The sequence below is a fragment of the Sus scrofa genome, chromosome 18 (genome assembly GCF_054392235.1).
Source record: "Sus scrofa isolate SSC_HxYL_T2T_F1_AM1 chromosome 18, Sscrofa_HxYL_maternal_Yorkshire_Landrace_v2.0, whole genome shotgun sequence".
NCBI classification, from domain to species: domain Eukaryota; kingdom Metazoa; phylum Chordata; class Mammalia; order Artiodactyla; family Suidae; genus Sus; species Sus scrofa.
Genome location: NC_139400.1, coordinates 13,997,729 through 14,016,519, shown reverse-complemented (window position 1 = coordinate 14,016,519; position 18,791 = coordinate 13,997,729). Strand labels below are relative to the sequence as shown.

Below are 18,791 nucleotides of genomic sequence, written 5' to 3'. Positions count from 1 at the left end.
AAAAATATCACTGATAATGGGAGAGGAATTCTAAGCCAAAGTACAATGAATGGAGAGGAGCAATCATGATCCACTGAGGTCCTAAATGTAAAATGCCACCAGTCAGCAAGTTTATTTTTCTCCAGCCATTTTGGCTGCTAAAATGCAGAATTTGGGTTTTGTTACAAAAGCGAAATAATAGGAAGAAGGTGAAGGAGTTTGGAGTGCATTAGAGAGTGACCACAATAATGCATCACAGAAGCTGAGCTACAAAAGGAGGCTGACAAACCCCATCAGTAAGATCAGTAAGTTGGAGAACTCGGTATGATTGGAGAACTACTGCGGTGCGAATATTAGGGACGTGTGCTGGTAAAGAGGAGGCAGTAGTTGGGACAACTGACACAAGTTCTGGAAGCGAAAAAGCAGCTGTCCTGGTGAGTGATACCAAGGCTAAAGCATGGCCTTAAGAATGAGTGCCTGAGGTGGGTTGGAGAATAGGATTTTCGAGGACGTCAAGGAGCAAAGAGGTCTGGGTATTGAGTAGATTATTAAAACTGACAATGGGAGAGGCAGAGGAAAATGGAAAGGGAGATGCCAAATCTTGAGAGAATAAGACAGGGCACTCTGAGGGCTCAAAGGGCTGAGTGCCACTAAACGGGACCTGGGGTACAAGCTGATAGCACCGGCTTCAGTGAGGAGCTTGGAAGTAATGCCACTGAAAACTACCAAAAAACCTCTTCACGAGAAAATAAAAGTACAAAGTACAGAAAAATTTTTAAAGGAAAAAATCATACGCAAAATAACTAGTGGGGACCTGATGTAAACCCAAGTTTAAAGCATTGTGTTAATGAATGTGCACCAAAGGGTGAAAGGGACACTTCTCAACTTCCAAGCTTCACTCTTATTTCTCTACTTAACTAGACCCCATGGGGAAAAGCAGTGAGAACCGTAGGACTGCTGGAGGCTTTTGCAAGAATTACAGGTGGATAACAGCAATGTATCTGATAACCAAACTGCTTTATAGAGAATTACATTTTCAAAGAGATAGCACTTTCTCATTTTCTCTAAAAACTGGATGGCATTCTGCACCCAACACCAACACCTGTAAGAACACTGACAACTTGAGAGGCTGTCTTGCAGAGATATCTTATGAACACAATATGAAATCCAGTCCCTCTGACAACTCATTAAACCACCAACTTGTGTAAATTTTGGAAACTACTTCAGGCAACGTATCCTATCTTCTTTTGGCAGATACACAATACACTTCAGCTTATTTAAGGTTCCTAAAAGTCCAGAGGACAAGAAAGTAAGTATTTGGTCTGGTTTCTCCCAGCAGTTCACAGAATTATTCACTGATGGAACATACTTTTTTTTTTCTCATATACATACTAACACACGAAGCTTTAGACAAACACTGCATAGTTCATAACCAAAAATCTACTACAAGCTAGCATACTAATGGCCTGGAATTAGTTTATCCCAGTTTTAATTTTGCTTTAATAAAATATTCCTCCACAGCGATGAAACAATTTCTACTACATCAGAGCTTTGGAGAGGAAAAAGAGAAAACTCAGTGTTTTCACTTTGTCATTACTTATCAAACTATTTTAGCACATGGAAATTCTAGCACTCAGTAGAGAGAGAATGTGAATTGTGTAAATTATGTCAATTTTTTCAGTTTTGATACCTGTTTCCACAATATTTTCTGTTTCTGTTGTCTCCAGCCCATCCATGCTGTCCTCATCTTCCACGGTAGTTTTTCCTCTACTTCGAGGCCTACAGACAAAGAAATAAATACCTATAATTAAACATTACATTTTAAGGGTTCGAATCAACATAAAGCTCAAGGCGAAGGGACACGAAACACTTTAGACAATTTTCCCTTCGTTTTACCATATCGGAGAGTATACTTTTTTCCCACAAATCCAGCCCTTCCTTCTACTAACTGTGGAGACAGGCCCACACCAGTACGTCGGTGTCAACGTAACTCATTTCTTTAGGGCTTCTTCCCACTAGGTTTTCCCTTTTACCCAACCTCGAGACTGACTCCCTCTGTCTACAGCAGTGGGGTTTAGCTACCCAATAAGTTCTTTACAAAGTTCACAAACCAGGCAATGTCTCTGGATCTACTGAAACGGAGGAATGATATCCAGATATGCGTATTTTAAAGTCACCTGCCCCTTAAGGAGAAAGTGGTACACGCCCCTTGCAAGTCACACCCACGAAACAAAATTACTTAGCAGGATCGAATCTCACCTGCTTTGCAAATTTATAAACACTTCAGTAAAGTAAAATAAATGTAAGAATCATGGTAAAGGAAGATTCTTTTAACCAATGCAATTAAAAGAAAAAACAATGAATGCCTTTACAGTTCTTGAAGTCTCATAAATAAGGGATAGAAACGAGTCAAAAAGGTTAAAAATACATAAGAAAAAAACAAGACATTGCATATAAAAAAACAGAAACTGACAAAGCAGTATTCAGATAATTTCGGAGCTTTAAATTATTTCATTACTTAAGACAAATAGCATATGAAATCGCTTACATGTAGAATCTTTAAAAAATGATACAAATGTATTTACAAAACAGAAACAAATCTACAAAGATAAAATGCAAATTTATGGTTACCAAAGTGGGTAGGGGGAATTAGGAATTCTGGGTTAACAGATAAATACTACTATATATAAAATAGATAACCAACAAGGACCTACCATACAGCACTGGAAAATATACTCAAAATTTTGTAATAATCTATAAGGGAAAGGAATCTGAAAAACTGTACACACACACATAAAACTGAATCACTGTGCAGTACACCTGAAACTAACACATTGCAAATCAACTACACTTCAATTTAAAAAAAGAAAAAATACAAACACACTCAGTATTTAGCTGAAAAACACTGAAAGAAAACAGTAAGAAAGAGAAGAAAATATGAAAAAATAAAGCAAAAGGCTGGTTTTTAAACAGGAAACCAGTCATGGTGCTGTGGAAATGAATCCGACTAGGAACCATGAGGTTGTGGGTTCAATCCCTGGTCTTGCTCAGTGGGTTAAGAATCCGACGCCGTGAGCTGTGGTGTAGGTTGCAGATGCGGCTCAGATCTGCTGTTGCTGTGGCTGTGACGTGGGCTAACAGCTACAGCTCCGATTAGACCCCTAGCCTGGAAACCTCCATATGCCATGGGTGTGGCCCTAAAAAGATTTTTTTTTTAATTTTTTTAAATTAAAAAACAAAACAAAAACAGGAAACCCACCTAAATCTTGTTTTTTAAAGCATATTAATCAATCAAAATCAGTAACAGAGACATAAGAATTTTTAAAGTTAAAATGATCAAAATCCAAATAGGTTTGTAAGTGAATCACCGCAAATTGTCAAAAAGTCATCCCTACCCCCCCCAAAAATTAAAAAGAAATATCTGAACCAAAATCCTAACATATCCAAAAACTAGAGATGAAAAAAAATCTCAATAAAATACCAGTGAATTGGAGTGCCCGCTGTGGTGCAATGGAATCAGCAGCATCTTGGGCGTGCTGGGACACGGGTTTGATTACCAGCCAGGCACAGTAGGTTAAAGATCCAGCTTTGCCAGAGCTGCAGCTTGGATCTGATCCCTGACCTGGGAACTCCATGTGCCACGAGAGCAGAAATAAATAAATAAATAAATAAATAAATAAATAAATAAGCAAGCAAGCAATGGCAGTAAATTAATCAGAATGCAAGTATAATTTAATATTCAAATGATCGTTTTAAAATCTGCCAATACAACATTAAATCAAACAGTCGAAATAGCAACATTCATGTGGAGGAGAGGTTAGGAGGCCGAACCCATTAAGAGGGACCAAAACTTGATGGAAAGGGTGATCAGGACGAAGGCTGATTCTATTGTTCTCAGAAAAAGGGAGATATTATCTTTAGAATTTATTAAGTCAAGTAGTTATGTTTAATTTAAAAGAAAACTTTAGAATAAGCCAAAGAGAAAGGAGGAATGAGGAAACTCTGACCCGTCCAACAGCAAGCAGAACAGGAGAAAAAAATATATAGTAAACAAAAAATGAAATAGAAAAAAAAAAATACTAATGAGTTTCCGTAGCAAAAATAAATGGCTTAAGGCTCTGCTGTCATTATTTAATGATGAAGAGATTAATTCATCAGGATAACGCAACTAAAGAGGACTTCAAATTACAGAAAACAAACCAGAACAACAAAGAGAAATTGATAGTTTCACAATCATTATGGGAGATTGTAACATCGCACTCTCAGAAGCTGATAGATGAAATACTATATTAAAAGCATTTTAAGCAAGTTTTTGGGTAACATTTTTAACAAGCATCATTAGATCCTCGATCAATCCTCCTTGTGTCTCGCTCCGTTAAAACACGGATACAGAGGTAAACAAAACAAAGCCCCCACCCTCACTCTACTACAGTCTAGTGAGAAGAAATAATCTGTTACTCATGGAAACAAAATAACACACACATAATATCAAGAAAATACTTAAGGGGGGAATATTAAGGGGAAAAAATAAGGCCAAGAATGAAGGACTGGCTATCTTTTCAAGTAAGACATTTACAAAATAAGCTTTAAAAACTGAAATCATATCCAAGTAAGGAGACACTTCAAGCAGAGGTGTGAAATAGAAGAGCGACCAAACCATGCAGCTGTCTGGGAGAAGAGCATGCAGTAGCAGGAACAGCAAATGGGAAAGTCTTGTTCGAGACAACAGTGGGAAGAATGCTGGGAGGACTGCAAGGGTACACGCATGCAGCTGGGACAGAGTGACCAAGAAGAGCAGCAAGGAGACCTCGGGTCTAAGAAAGAATTTTTAAAAGGGGGGTGGGGGAGGATCCATTTGTTTAGAAATGTGTAGGCCCAGGTAAGGACTAGGTACAGGAAGACAGGAAATCCTCGAAAGAATCCCAACAAGACTGCTAAATGGGATAGAGAATAAGAAATGAATTCAAGAGATGTTATGGAGGCAGAATCTGCTTTTAACCTTTCTTTTCTGTTCTTCATAATTTGTTCACTCCTGGTTAAAGAAACTGAAACACACAGGGCGTGGCTGGCCAATCCTAATCTTCCAGGCCAACGTTTGCTCTATTTTGAGTCTCCTTCCACTATTCTGAGCATCACTGGTTATTGGGTTTGGCACAACTGGCTTTAGCTAATATTTCAATATACTGGTTGTCTGCAATGCTGTACTTCCTTTAAAAAATAAATTTTTAATTTTTGCTTTGCTTTTTTCACTTATTTCTCCTAGTCTCAATTTTGGCACCAATAAAACATGCTTTTTTACATTCATCAATCCATCAGAATCCCATTCCTTCCGGTCAGTGAACCAATGCATCAACGACCTGTCATTTTTAAAATTCCCATATTTCATTCATGTCTTTTTAATGCTGCTCAGTGGCTTCCTACATATGATTGCTCTGACTAATCAAACCCTGAGTGTTTTTCTGAATGCAAAAGGTAACGGTCATATTGTCAAATCCACATCAACTGCCAATTCCCATACTTAAACAGCAAAATAGATGTGTGTTTTATATTTACATATTGCATTCAGATGTTCTCAGTTTTGGTTTTAAATAGAATGTTGAAGTTTAATTATAAATGATAACACAAAGATTATTTATTTTAATCTTTCTTTGGTGTTTCTTCCTTCTTCTCTTCTTTCTTTGTACCTAACTTTCATTTTACTTTTCTTTGCTTCACTTTGCTGCAAAGAAATATGAAGTAAAATAATACAACACTTTTGAGAAAATTTTCCACCAAAAATTCAGTGTCCCTTGTTAATCTTATAAATTAAAACTAATTTGACTTAAGATAACAGAGGAGGCTTCCACTTAAAACCACATGGGAATAAGAAGGTTGAAAATTACCCTCATGCCATAAACAACTAGAAAACCAAAGTTTCAGAAACTCCCATTATCAGATAGTGGATAACAGGCAGGGAGGGGACTGTGATCCCTGAAAAAAAAAAAGAAACGAGGTGGACTCTACCATCATAAAGGCTACCTGCATGCCTTTAATCTACCAACAGCAGCAAAAGAGGGAACTCAAAGGCTGGGATTGTGCTGGAAACGGGAGAAAGATGTCAGCAGTTCAGGGCCCGTAAAGGAGGCTAGAATTTGTAGAATAAAGTATGAGGGAGTTGTGCAGGGAAAGAGCTCCAGAAATCTGCATGAGGTTAAACTTGAGTTTTCATCTGAACACTCAATTGTGTAGTTGTGGTGTAAAACCCCACAAGGCAGAACAGGAACAGCCTCCAAGAACAATTCCAGAAGGGCTGCAATATAAACAAGTCCCACACTCACAAAGAGCAGGGAATCCATCACATTCCCACTAGCCTAAGTTCCAGGACATCAAGGGCTAATGTACTCAGCAGAGACTAGAGTGGAACACACCATAGAAACAGGGCTAAAAGAAGCCAGAACGAATGCTATTCTCGACCATTCCTAAAAGAGCTGACAAAAGTCTCAGCAGAATCAAAATGATCCACAACTAACTTTACTAGTAGCAAAAAAAACAAAAACAAAAACTAAACAACAACAACAACAAAAACAGATTGGGAGTTCCCTGGCAGTGCAGCAGGTTAAGGATCTAGCATTGTCACTGCTGTGGCTCAGGTTACTGCTGTGGCATGGGTTCAATCTCCAGCCCTGGAACTTCTCCATGGGTGGCCAAAAAAATAAAGTAAGAAAGACAGAACTATTGCATTTGGAGTAGATAAGCAATGAGATCCTGCTGCGTAGCATAGAGAACTGTATCTAGTCACTTGCGATGGACCATGATGAAGGATAATGTGAGAAAAATAACGTATATACATATGTGTGACTGGCTCACTGTGCTGTACAGCAGAAACTGACAGAACATTGCAAATCAACTCTAATAGAAAAAATAAAAATCTTAAAAAGAAAAGAAAGACAGGAAGACCCTACCATAGGATATTTAAGACCCTTAAATATTTAAGGATATTTAAGACCCTTAAATATAGGATAAAAGAGCAAAGAGACAGAAAGACATAATATGAAAATGCTAATTAAAAGAAACCTACAGGGACTATACTATTAAAGTTGACTTCAAACAAGGAATATTGCAAGAACTAAAAATGGACATTTCATAATGATAAGAGTCAAGGCATCAAGAAGATAATAATCCTAAACAAGTATACCCAAAAGCAAAGTTTCAAAATACATGAACATTTAAGAGAAATGTTTAAATCCACAATTTTTTTTTGGGGGTGGGTGGGTCTTTTTAGGACCACACCCACGGCATATAGAGGTTCCCAGGCTAGGGGTCCGACTGGAGCTGTAGCCACCGGCCTACACCACAGCCACAGCAATGCCAGATCCTTAACCCACTGAGCAGGGCCAGAGATCAAACACACATCCTCATGGATGCTAGGAAGATTCATTTCCACTGAGCCACAACGGGAACTCTCTAAATTCACAATTATACTTGGGCATTGCAACACTCTGTTCAATAGCAGACAGAGGTAGACACAAAACTCAGTAAGGAGACAGAAGGCGTAAGACCACTACCAACCACATGGATCTGACAGTGTCAGACACCCTACCTAATGATGACAGAATACCTGGTCTTTTCAAGCACACAATCCAGAAAAATAAACCATATTGTAGGCGTTAAAACAACGTTCAACAAATTTTAAAAGACTGAAATCACGGAGCACATGTTCTCTGGCATAATAAACTAAAAACAAAAAAGACAAATGAAATATCCTCAGATATTCAGTAAAGAAAACAAACATAAAACACAATTCTAAATACCCAGTAGCCAAGAAATGAAATTAGAAAATAGCTTGAACTAAATGAAAATAAAAACACAGCATTCAAAATTTGTAAGTTTTGGAGTTCCTCTCGTGGCACAGCGGAAACAAATTCAACTAGGAACCATGAGGTTGTGGGTTCAATCCCTGGCCTCACTCTGTGGGTTAAGGATCAGGTGTTGCCGTGAGCTGTGGTGTAGGCTGCAGACGAGGCTCGGATCCCGTGTTGCTGTGGCTCTGACGTATGACGGAGGCTACAGCTCTGATCAGACCCCTAGCCTTAGAATCTCCATATGCCTCGGGAGCGGCCCTAGAAAAGGCAAAAAGACAAAAATAAATAAACAAAAAGAAAATTTGAGGCGTTCCCTGGTGGCCTAGTGGTTAAGGATCCATGGCTCGGATCAGTGCTATGGTTTGATTCCTGGCCTGGGAGCTTTCTCATGCTGAGGACACAGCCAAAAAGGAAAATTTGAATAGCCCAGTGTTTCTTCGTTTTTTTTTTTTTTTTTGCTTTTTTAGGGCTGCATCACAGCATATGGAAGTTCCCAGGCTAGGGGTCTAATAGCAGCCATAGCTACCGGCCTACACCACAGGCACAGCAGCTGGGGATCCAAACCTCATCTACAACCTATACCACAGCTCATGGCAACACCGGATCCTTAACCCACTGAGTGAGGTCAGGGATCAAACCTGCATTCTCATGGATACTAGCCAGATTTGTTAACCACTGAGCCACAATGGGAACTCTGCCCAGTGTCTATTTTAAACACTGAATCTGTAAGTATAAACACACAAAGAAAACCCAATCTGGGATGGCTTCACAGATGAATTTTATCAATTTTTCTTTTTGATTTTTTTTAGGGCCTCACGTGCAGCATATGGAGGTTCCTAGGCTAGGGCTCGAACTGGAGCTGCAGCTGCCAGCCACAGCTATGCAGGATCAAAGCTGAGCTTTCAACCTACACCACAGCTCAAAGCAATGCTGGATACTTAACCCACAGAGCGAGGCCAGGGACCAAATCTTCGTCCTCATGGATACTAGTCAGGTATGTTATCGCTGAGCCACAACCTGAAGTCCTTTTTTTTTTTTTCCCTTTTTGAATTCTATCAAACTTTTAAAGAAATAATACTAATCCTACACTATCTTCAGTAAGTAACAAAGAAACACTTTCCAACTCATTCTATGAAACTGGTATTACACTGAGAGCAAAATCAAAGACATTATATAAAACCAATATCCAGAGTTCCCGTCGTGGCACAGCAGAAACGAATCTGACTAGGAACCATGAGGTTGCGGGTTTGATCCCTGGCCTCGATCAGTGGGTTAAGGATCTGGGGTTGCCATGACCTGTGCTGTAGGTCGCAGATGGAGCTCTGTGGCTGTGGCTGTGGCCCGCAGGTGTAGCTCTGATTAGACCCCTAGGCCTGAGAACTTCCATATGCTGTGATGCTGCCATAAAAAGGAGGGGGGAAAAAAAAAAAAAATATATATATATATATATCCATCATAAACATGTAGACCTGGTCAACAGAATAAAAAAGGAACACTCCAATACCTATTTTTGTAGATATTAAAAATGTCATACCAGGAGTTCCCGTCGTGGTGCAGTGGTTAACGAATCCGACTAGGAACCATGAGGTTGCGGGTTCGGTCTCTGCCCTTGCTCGGTGGGTTAACGATCCGGCGTTGCCATGAGCTGTGGTGTAGGTTGCAGATGCGGCTCGGATCCTGCGTTGCTGTGGCTCTGGTGTGGGCCAGTGGCTACAGCTCCGATTCAACCCCTAGCCTGGGAACCTCCATATGCAGCGGGAGCGGCCCAAGAAATAGCAACAACAACAACAACAAAAGAAAAAAAGACCAAAAAAAAAAAAGTCATACCAATCAAAACAAAGGTAATAAAAGAAAATTAAGACTTCAGCCTCGGAGTTCCCATTTGGATCAGAGGGTTAAGAAGCCAACTGGTATCCATGAGAATGCAGGTTTGATCCCTGGCCTAGCTCAGAGGGTTAAGGATCTGGCATTGCCCCAAGCTTGGTGTAGGTCAGGCTATGGCGTAGGTCACAGATACAGCTTGAATGGGGCATTCCTGTGGCTGTGGTGTAGGCCGGCAGCTGCAGCTCTGATTCCACCCCTAGCCTGGGAACTTCCATATGACGAAGGTTCAGCCCTAAAAAAAAAAAAAAAAAAAAAAAAAAAAAGTCCAGCCTGTTTTTCACTTTAAAAACATGCAAAAGGGAGTTCCCATCATGGTGCAGTGGTTAACGAATCCAACTAGGAACCATGAGGTTGCGGGTTCGGTCCCTGCCCTTGCTCAGTGGGTTAACGATCCGGCGTTGCCGTGAGCTGTGGTGCAGGTTGCAGACGCGGCTTGGATCCCACATTGCTGTGGCTCTGGCGTAGACCGGCAGCTACAGCTCCGATTTGACCCCCAGCCTGGGAACTTCCATAAGCCGTGGGAGCAGCCCAAGAAATAGCAAAAAAAGAAAAAAAAAAAAAAAAAAAAAAAAAAAACCCGAAAAAAAACAAAAAAAAAATAAAAACATGCAAAAGATTATCAAGGGGCTCCAGCTCTAAAAAGATGGAGGAATATGTACCAAATGTTTTCTCCTACTGAATACAACTATAAAACATGTAAGAGCAAGTTGCTCAAGAACAGACACCAAAATTCAGAGTACTACCAAAGTATCACAAAGTTTACTACCATTTTACCTCTCCAGGATTCCCTGGCCTGAACTCAAAGAAGCAGGAAAGCCAGGAGTGAGCAGAGCAGAGAGGTACAGAAACTTGCCCCCAGGTGAACCTGATCTGAATTAGCATAACAAAGCCTTTCAGAACTGAGCTCACAGACCTCTGGCCAAGTCCCAGGCTGACAGCTTGGTACTGCACACGTACAAATAAATAGCCTTGCAAAGGCTTGGAAAACTAAAATGACCTTACTACAGTCCATAAAAGGCTATTGAAACCTGTAGCACGTATCTACCCAAGCCGCGTGACTACTAAATCAAAATTATCAACATTCTCCATAAGATATTTTTAAAACTCAGTGTTACATATAATATTCAAAATGTTCAAGAACAATCCAAAATTACTTGATACTCAAAGAACTACAAAAATATCAAATCACACAAAAAATTACAATGAACAAAAAAAGACAATGATAAAATGACACGAAGATTGGAATTGATGTACACTTAAAGGCAGCTATTATAAAATTTTTAATACTATTAAAACTTAAAATAGAAAGTATCAGCAAATAAAGATATAAAGGTATAAAGAAGAACCAATGGGGGTTCTCGTTGTGGCGCAGCGAAAATGAATCCAACTGTATCCATGAGGATTTGGGTTCGAACCTTGGCCTCACTCAGTGGGTTGGGGATCTGGCGTTGCCGTGAGGTGTGGTGTGGATCACATTCGAGGCTCGGACCCTTCATTGCTGTGGCTGTGGTGTAGGGCTGGCAGCTGTAGCTCCAATTTGACCCCTAGCCTGGGAACTTCCCTATGTCTCATGTGCAGCCTTAAAAAGCAAAAGAAAAAAGAAAAGAAGAAAAGCCAGGTGGAAATTTTTAAAATAAAAATTACAAAAGTCAAAATAAAAGGCTCACTAGAAATAAATAACAAATGGTGGGCCTAAAATAAAATAATTACCTTAACCATAAGTGGTCTAAATACACCAATTAACAGAGATTGTCAGAATCAGTTTAAAAAATATGACCCAATTATATGCTGTCTCCATGAAAGTGAAATCGAATACAATGACATGTTTAAGGAAACACATATACCAGACAACACTAATCAAAATTAGGCTGGAGTGGAGTTCCCGTCGTGGTGCAGTGGTTAGCAAATCCGACTAGGAACCATGAGGTTGTAGGTTCAATCCTTGGCCTTGCTCAGTGGGTTAAGGATCTGGCGTTGCCATGAGCTGTGGTATAGGTCGCAGATGCAGCTCGGATCCCGAGTTGCTGTGGCTCTGGTGTAGCCCAGCATTTACAGCTCTGATTGGACCCCTAGCCTGGGAGCCTCCATATGCTGCGGGTGTGGCCCTAGAGAAGTCAAAAAGAAAAAAAAAAAAAAGCTGGAGTGGATATGCTAATATCATACAACACAATCCTTTAAAAAAAAAAGACCAGGGATAAAGAGGGACATTATTACATATTGATAAAAGGGTCAATTCCCAACACACAATTCTTTTTTTTTTTTAAGGGCTACATCCGAGGCACATGGACGTTCCCAGCCCAGGGGTCAAATTGAGGCTGCAGCTGTGAGTCTACACCACAGCCACAGCTATGCCAAATCCAAGCCATAGCTGTGATCTACACCACAGCCTGCAGCAATGCAGGATCCTTAACTCATTGAGCAAGGTCAGGGATCAAACCCACATCCTTATGGATACTAGTCAAGTTCTCAACCCGATGAGCCACAATGGCAACTCCAACAACAGATAATTCTAATTCTAAGTGTGTATGTCCCCTAACAACAGCACTTCAAAATACATGAAGTATTCTTACGATATCCCTAAGAAAATGTATTCATATTAATTTACTTAAAACATTCTTAAAATAAGTCTGTTAAATCTGTGATTAAGTGGCCAAATTATTCATTTGGCAGAGTGATCCTTCAATAAATTGGCAAATTGGCTAATGGTGCATTAGCCTTTCAGTAACTGCTTCTTTGGCAAATCGGCCCCCAGCATATTGACCTGCTTCCTGTCCTGACCCCTCTCCAAAAAGTCTCATTCCAATGCACTGTGACGCCTAGTTATCTCACCCAGGTCCCCCAAGACATGTCCTACTCACTTTCTATTCCCCACAACTTGGCACCAAGTGTTCCACCTTATGAAGACTTTAAAATGTTGACAAATGAATTAATAAATGACCCTTACGCTGCCTTTAAGTACATTATTCTCACTGTATCCTCTTACCTATCCTGTTGAAGTAGGCATTATTACTCCCATTTTACAGATAACCAAGTTGAAATCACGAAAGGTTCAATAAGTTGCCCAAAGTCACTTAATTGGTGAGAGCTAAACTGTAGAGAGGGCAACAAACTGGGGAGCAGATCCATGAACTCCTGCTGAGATCTATAAAACTACTGGTTCCTCCTAAAATTCAACTGCAAAAACATTTCTGGGGGGTGGGGGAGCTAGCTCTCCAGAGCCAGTGCCTGCACATGCTACCAAACACAGTTTGGGTGAGAACTCCGTTCCTCAGCCCTTCACACACCGAAGCAGCAAAGGAACAGCTCCCACAAGCTCAAGTCCCTCCCTCCTCTAAGCATCTCCGGATTTCACTCCACTGGACCCACACAGTCCCAAAAAACAAGAGGTCTGAAAGCAGGGACTTGAACAGATCATGTGCACACCTTCCACTTTACGGGACCCACCCGTTCATCGGGTCACCAGCTCTCCCGGTCCCGCTGACAGGCAGCTGGAACACGGCGGTTCCGAGAACAGACTGCAGAGCCAGACCGCCTGGCTCAGAAGGCTAACGACAGCGGCACGACGCTGGGGCAGCTGCCTGAACCCCGCGCCTCCACCTCCTCATCTGGGAGGTGGTCTAAAAGCACTACCTCCAGGAGTACCCTGAGGACGAAAGGGAAGGCCCTGCAGTGCCAGCGCCCTGGTGGACACCCACTGTCAGGCGTCACCTCGCGGCCACATCTTCATCACCTCCCTTCCCAGCTTGGTCAGCAGGTACGATCACTCTGTTACAGAGACCTAGATCCCCAATACTTGCTGCCCTCACATCACGCCTTTATTCTGGCCTGGGAAAACCGCCATCCTGATCTAAACCTCTATCGACTCAGGAAGTCAAGCTGCGGGAAAAAGACACGACCAAGCTACTGACTTCGCTTTGTACGTCTTTCCTTTTTTTTTTTTTTTGTCTTTCCTCTTTTGGGGGCCACACCCACGGCATATGGAGGTTCCCAAGCTAGGGGTCAAATCAGACCTCTAGCTGCAGGCTTACACCACAGCCACAGCAACACGGGATCCAAGTGGGATCCGCGTCTCGTCTGCAACCTACACCACAGCTCATGGTAATGCCCGATCCTTAACCCACTGAGCGAATCCAGGGATCAAACCTGCGTCCTCATGGATGGATGCTGGTCAGGCTGGTTAACCACTGAGCCACGGCGGGAGCTCCTCACTGTGTATTTTTAACCACTGCTGCCAGTGATCTCCACTTTGGTCAGCTTACTCTCCCATTTCCTTAGATATTTATTTCATGCCTTTTCTGTCTTCAAACACTTAAGACCCCCTTCATTCTACCGCATTCAGTTGAAAGAACTTGCTTGTGGGAGTTCCCATTGTGGTGCAGCGGAAACGAATCCAACTAGGAACCATGAGGTAGCGGGTTCGATTCCTGGCCTTGCTCAATGGGTTAAAGATCCAGTGTTGCTGTGAGCTGTGGTGTAGGTCGCAGACACAGCTCAGATCTGGCGTTGCTATGGCTGTGGGGTAGGCCAGCAACTGTAGCTCTGATCTGACCCCTAGCCTGGGAACCTACATATGCCTTGGGGGTGGCCCTAAAAATACAACAGCAGCAACAACAACAAAGAACTTGCTTGTTATTTCAATGGGGAAAAAGAGGTCATCAGAAGAGTTTCCATACCCTCCTCCTACCAAATCTTCCAATTTTCCTGAGTGTTTTTCCATGGACTTCACCTTCCCTCCTATAAGACACAGGATCTGTGCTCCTAGCTGACACCAATCCCCCTACACCAATCTGGATCCCATTCAGGAACTCTGCACCTACAGTTCTTTCTTTCCTCTCCTGAATTATCAACCTTTCCTACTCTGGCAAGTCAGTATACCAACTTACTGAATAACATCGATAGCTACTAATAACATCAGCATACTAATTTATTGAATAACAGCAATCTTCTAAAGGAAAAGAAACCCTCCGGTCTCCCCACGCCCTCCGGGGTCCTGCTGCACTTCTCTGCACCACCCGCACAACATCACTTCCTGAATAAGCTCCCTGTCCTGTTCTCCGCTTCAGCTCCGTGTCCTTCCCCACAATCCCACTGAAATGTCTGGGATCAGGGCCACTTATAAGCAGGGTGACATACACACGAGCTGGGTTTGCCTAGACTGTGCCGATTTAGGCCTATCATCATTGGATAATGGTGGCGTTCCTGTCACAATCCAAAGCGTCTTGTCAATAAATTATCTCCTCTACCAAAGACCTACACCCTGTCAATTCCGATGGGCAACTCTCCATCTTTCAGATGCCCATGAGACAAGCTATCGTTTCCTCCTTAGCTCCTTGGACAAAACACCCTTCTGATTCTCTTACCGCACTGGCTGTTCCTGCTCCTTTTCTTTGCCAGTTCTTCTTCCTCTTTATTGACCCCAAAGGGTAGAGTGTCCAGGACTAATCCCACCTAATGTCCATCTACACCCCCCCCACAGACCAGCAACTGTGGCATGTGAAAGTTTCTGGGTCAGGGATCAAGCCCAAACCACTACAGTGACAAGACTGGATTCTTAACCCATTAGGCCACCAGAGAATCCCTATCTAATGTCTTAACATATGTGTGTGTGTGTGTGTGTGTGTGTGCGCACGCGCATATATATATATATATATATATATATATATATATATACACACACACATAGCTTTTTATGGCCACACCCGCAGCATATGGAAGTTCCCAAGCTAGCAGTCGAATCGGAGTTACAGCGGCCAACCTACACCACAGCCACAGCAACGAAGGAGCCGAGCCGTGTCTGCAAGCTACACTGCAGCTCAAGGCAATGCCAGATCGCTGAGCTACTGAGTGAAGCCAGGGACTGAACCTAAGTCCTCGTGGATAGTAATCAGATTCATTTCCACTGCACCACAAAGGGAACGGCTACATATATTCCTTTACCTCCCAAATTCCTCCATTCCCTAGTCTCCACTGAATGACAACTCACATTGAACTGCCTACTCAACATCTCCACCTAGAGTCAGACGGGCATCTCTACGTTAACTCGTCTAAACAAATGTCACTCCACACTCTACCCTCTGAAACGAGCTTTTTCCGACATTTCTCACCCCAGTCATCAGTGGCTTCAACCTTGCAAGCCACCCGGCTCCTTCAGCTCCTGTCCTCGCACCCCCGCGCATCCCGTCCGCAAATCTACCTCCGAGACGCACAGCGCTGGCCCCCTTCTCACGAGCTCGCTTTACGTGGCTTCACTTTTATGAGAGACCTACATCAGTACCTGTCTTCACTCACCAAACAAAATCCAAAAATGATTTTCACCTTTCCCAAAAACGGGGTAACTGCTTCTTTGCTTTATGCCCTTTCAGCGCATGAAAGACTTGGTGAGAACCTTCTATGCTCAGACAGCAGGAGAAACTGTATCCCAAGCATGCAAACTTGGGACAATGCCAACAGCCTCAAGTCACCACCATCCTTTTCGTTACTGTTCCAGGTAGGAATCACACGAGTACCCTTTACTGAGCATTTACTATGGAAGAGGTACTATTCTATTACCACCTCTACAGATGAATGAAGTGCAGCGCAGAGAGGGCAGCAGCTATACCCAAATTTAACAGGTCTGGCTCCACAGCCCCCGTCCTTCATCACCGGCCATCCTGCAATCAGCGGCCTCCCAGTCTCCACTCCCACAGGCCTACACGCTCTCCAAACAAGGCTGAACCACCTTTTTAAACATGAAATTAAATCAGGTCACTCTCTTTCTCTCAACCCGGAATAACAGCCAACGTTCCCAAGCCCTGCTAGGCAGTCCGAGATGTGGCTGTCCTGGTCCCCTCTGCTCCCAGGTGCCAACGCTCTCCTCGCAGGCCGCCATCCTGCTGAACCGGCCCCCTTGCGGGTGCATAAACACACCTAAGGCCTTCACGCTTAAGGACTCCTCTGCCTACAAGACTTCTCCAGAGAGTGCACAGGCTTCTCTTCGTGCAGGTTTTTGCTGAAAGGTCACAGCCTCAGAGAGGACTTTTCTCATCAGCAAATCCACAAAACAAGGCCTGTCTCTCTTGCTCTCCATTTCCCTGCTTCATTCTTGTCTGTGCCTCGCATTACATGCTATTTCTTGTTGTTCTATTAATCTGTCTCTTCAGGTAGAATGTAACCCCCATGAAGGCTGGAATTTTGTTCCAGTCACTACTGCACTCCCCACACCCTCAGCGCCAGATGCTGCGCCAGCACTCCACACACGCTTTGCTGAAGGAATACAACGGCTCCGCAACCAGGAGGAGAAGTATGGATCTAATAACCAGAACTGAGATGACTACCGAACCATTCTAAAGGTAAGCAAGTTACAGTTCTGCTTCCCACTGAACAGAAAATTTCACAAACTTTTTTTCTTTTTTTTTGGCTTTTTAGGGCCCCACCCTTGGCATAGGGAGATTCCCAAACTAGGGGTCGAAGTGGAGCTACAGCTGCTGGCCTGTAGCTGTAGCCACAGCAACAAGGGATCCAGGCCACATCCGTGACGGGCACCACAACTCACGGCAACGCCGGATCCTGAACCCACTGAGCGAGGCCAGGGATCAAACTAGCATTCTCATGGGTGCTAGTCGGGTTCATTTCCACTGCACCACAACAGGAACTCTCTAGAGTCAAACTTCGAAAGCAAGCCAGAAATTCTTGCTATGGCGCAGTGGGATGGGCAGAGTCTGTGCAGTCCTGGGACACAAGTTCGATACCCAGCCTGGCACAATGGGTTAAGGATCCAGCATTGCCATAGCTTCGGTGTAGGACTCAACTGTGGCTGGGATCCGATCCCTGGCCTGGGAGCTCCATCTGCCACAGGGAAAGAAAAGAAAAGAAAGGAGGCAGGGAGGGAGACAGCCTTGTCACCTAAAGCTGAATGTTACGTCATTAAAGTAAATAAAGAGAAATACGCTTTCATACCACAAGGGAATAGACAAAACTGTCATGATTGGCAGAGCAGATAACATCACCGACATCGCCTCAGAAAATACAAGTTAAACAACTGAAAAGCTAACAGAGTTCTGTAAGATTTTCTGATCAGCATCGTAACACATAAACATCAACAACTTTCCTATACCTCATGCCGAACAAACAGCAGCAATAATCAATTCAAGGGTAATGAAGAGACACAACAATCAACTTACTAGGAGTAACGTTCATAAAAAATAAAGTAAAACGTTGCTTATAGACATAAAGGAAGAACCAAGAAAACTGAGAGAAAACCTAATGGAAAAAGGGCCAAAGAATACAAATAAGCAATTGGGAGATAAGGAGAACTGACCTATAAGATACAATGCAATGTTCAACCTCACCAGGTAGTCAGGAAATCAAACAACGGAATGGAAAATGAAGACTATCAATAATATTCAGTGCTCCTAGAAGTACATGAAAGAGAAAGACTAACTCATAACAGCTGGCAAGGATGTCAATGGTATAGTTTGTACTAGAAGGCAATTTAGCAACATTTACCAAAAGATAAAATATCCAAACCACATTTAATCTGTCAATTTCACATCTAGAAATCTATCTTATCTCATTGCATAAATAGATAGATTTAGATATGAATATATGAGGATGTTCACTATAGCACTAACACAAAAGCTGGTTACAGAAATATTTAAATAAAGTATGCTCTACCTATTCAGTGATTTGCAATTTCTAATCACCAGTGTATTTGTAATTTCCATTTGTACTAAAATAGAAAGAACTCTAAGATCTGAAACATACTTTCATGAGGAAACGGACTATTACAGAATATATGAGTCCATGAATTTAAGTATATACAAATGTATGGATATGCATATATGTTTTATACGCATGTACATTTGTGTGTAATATATATGCACATACAACTACAGAGCTCAACACCTAAAATGATACACGTGGAACTGCAGACATGAGGGAAAACTGAGGGCTAAGGATTTTTTTTTTTTTTTTTTTTTTTTTTGTCTTTTGTCTTTTGTCGTTGTTGTTGCTATTTCTTGGGCCGCTCCCGCGGCATATGGAGGTTCCCAGGCTAGGGGTCGAATCGGAGCTGTAGCCACCGGCCTACGCCACAGCCACAGCAACACG

At 42.4% G+C, this 18,791-nt stretch overlaps 1 protein-coding gene and 1 long non-coding RNA gene across 13 annotated transcripts in view; both read right to left on the bottom strand.

Annotated features, from left to right (window-relative positions):
- KMT2C (lysine methyltransferase 2C) overlaps positions 1–18,791 on the bottom strand; it is a 286,602-nt gene that overhangs the window by 202,634 nt on the left and 65,177 nt on the right. For all 12 annotated transcript variants that reach the window (XM_021079123.2, XM_085005082.1, XM_021079130.2 and 9 more), the window contains one exon: positions 1,670–1,758. In XM_021079123.2, the coding sequence (XP_020934782.2) occupies positions 1,670–1,758 (89 nt within the window). The remainder of the gene's footprint in view (positions 1–1,669; positions 1,759–18,791) is intronic.
- LOC146394878 (uncharacterized) lies at positions 5,202–11,262 on the bottom strand. Its single transcript, XR_014833558.1, has 2 exons — positions 9,899–11,262; positions 5,202–7,304 (listed from the first exon to the last, which is right to left on the bottom strand). It is a non-coding gene; the product is annotated as an uncharacterized LOC146394878 (long non-coding RNA).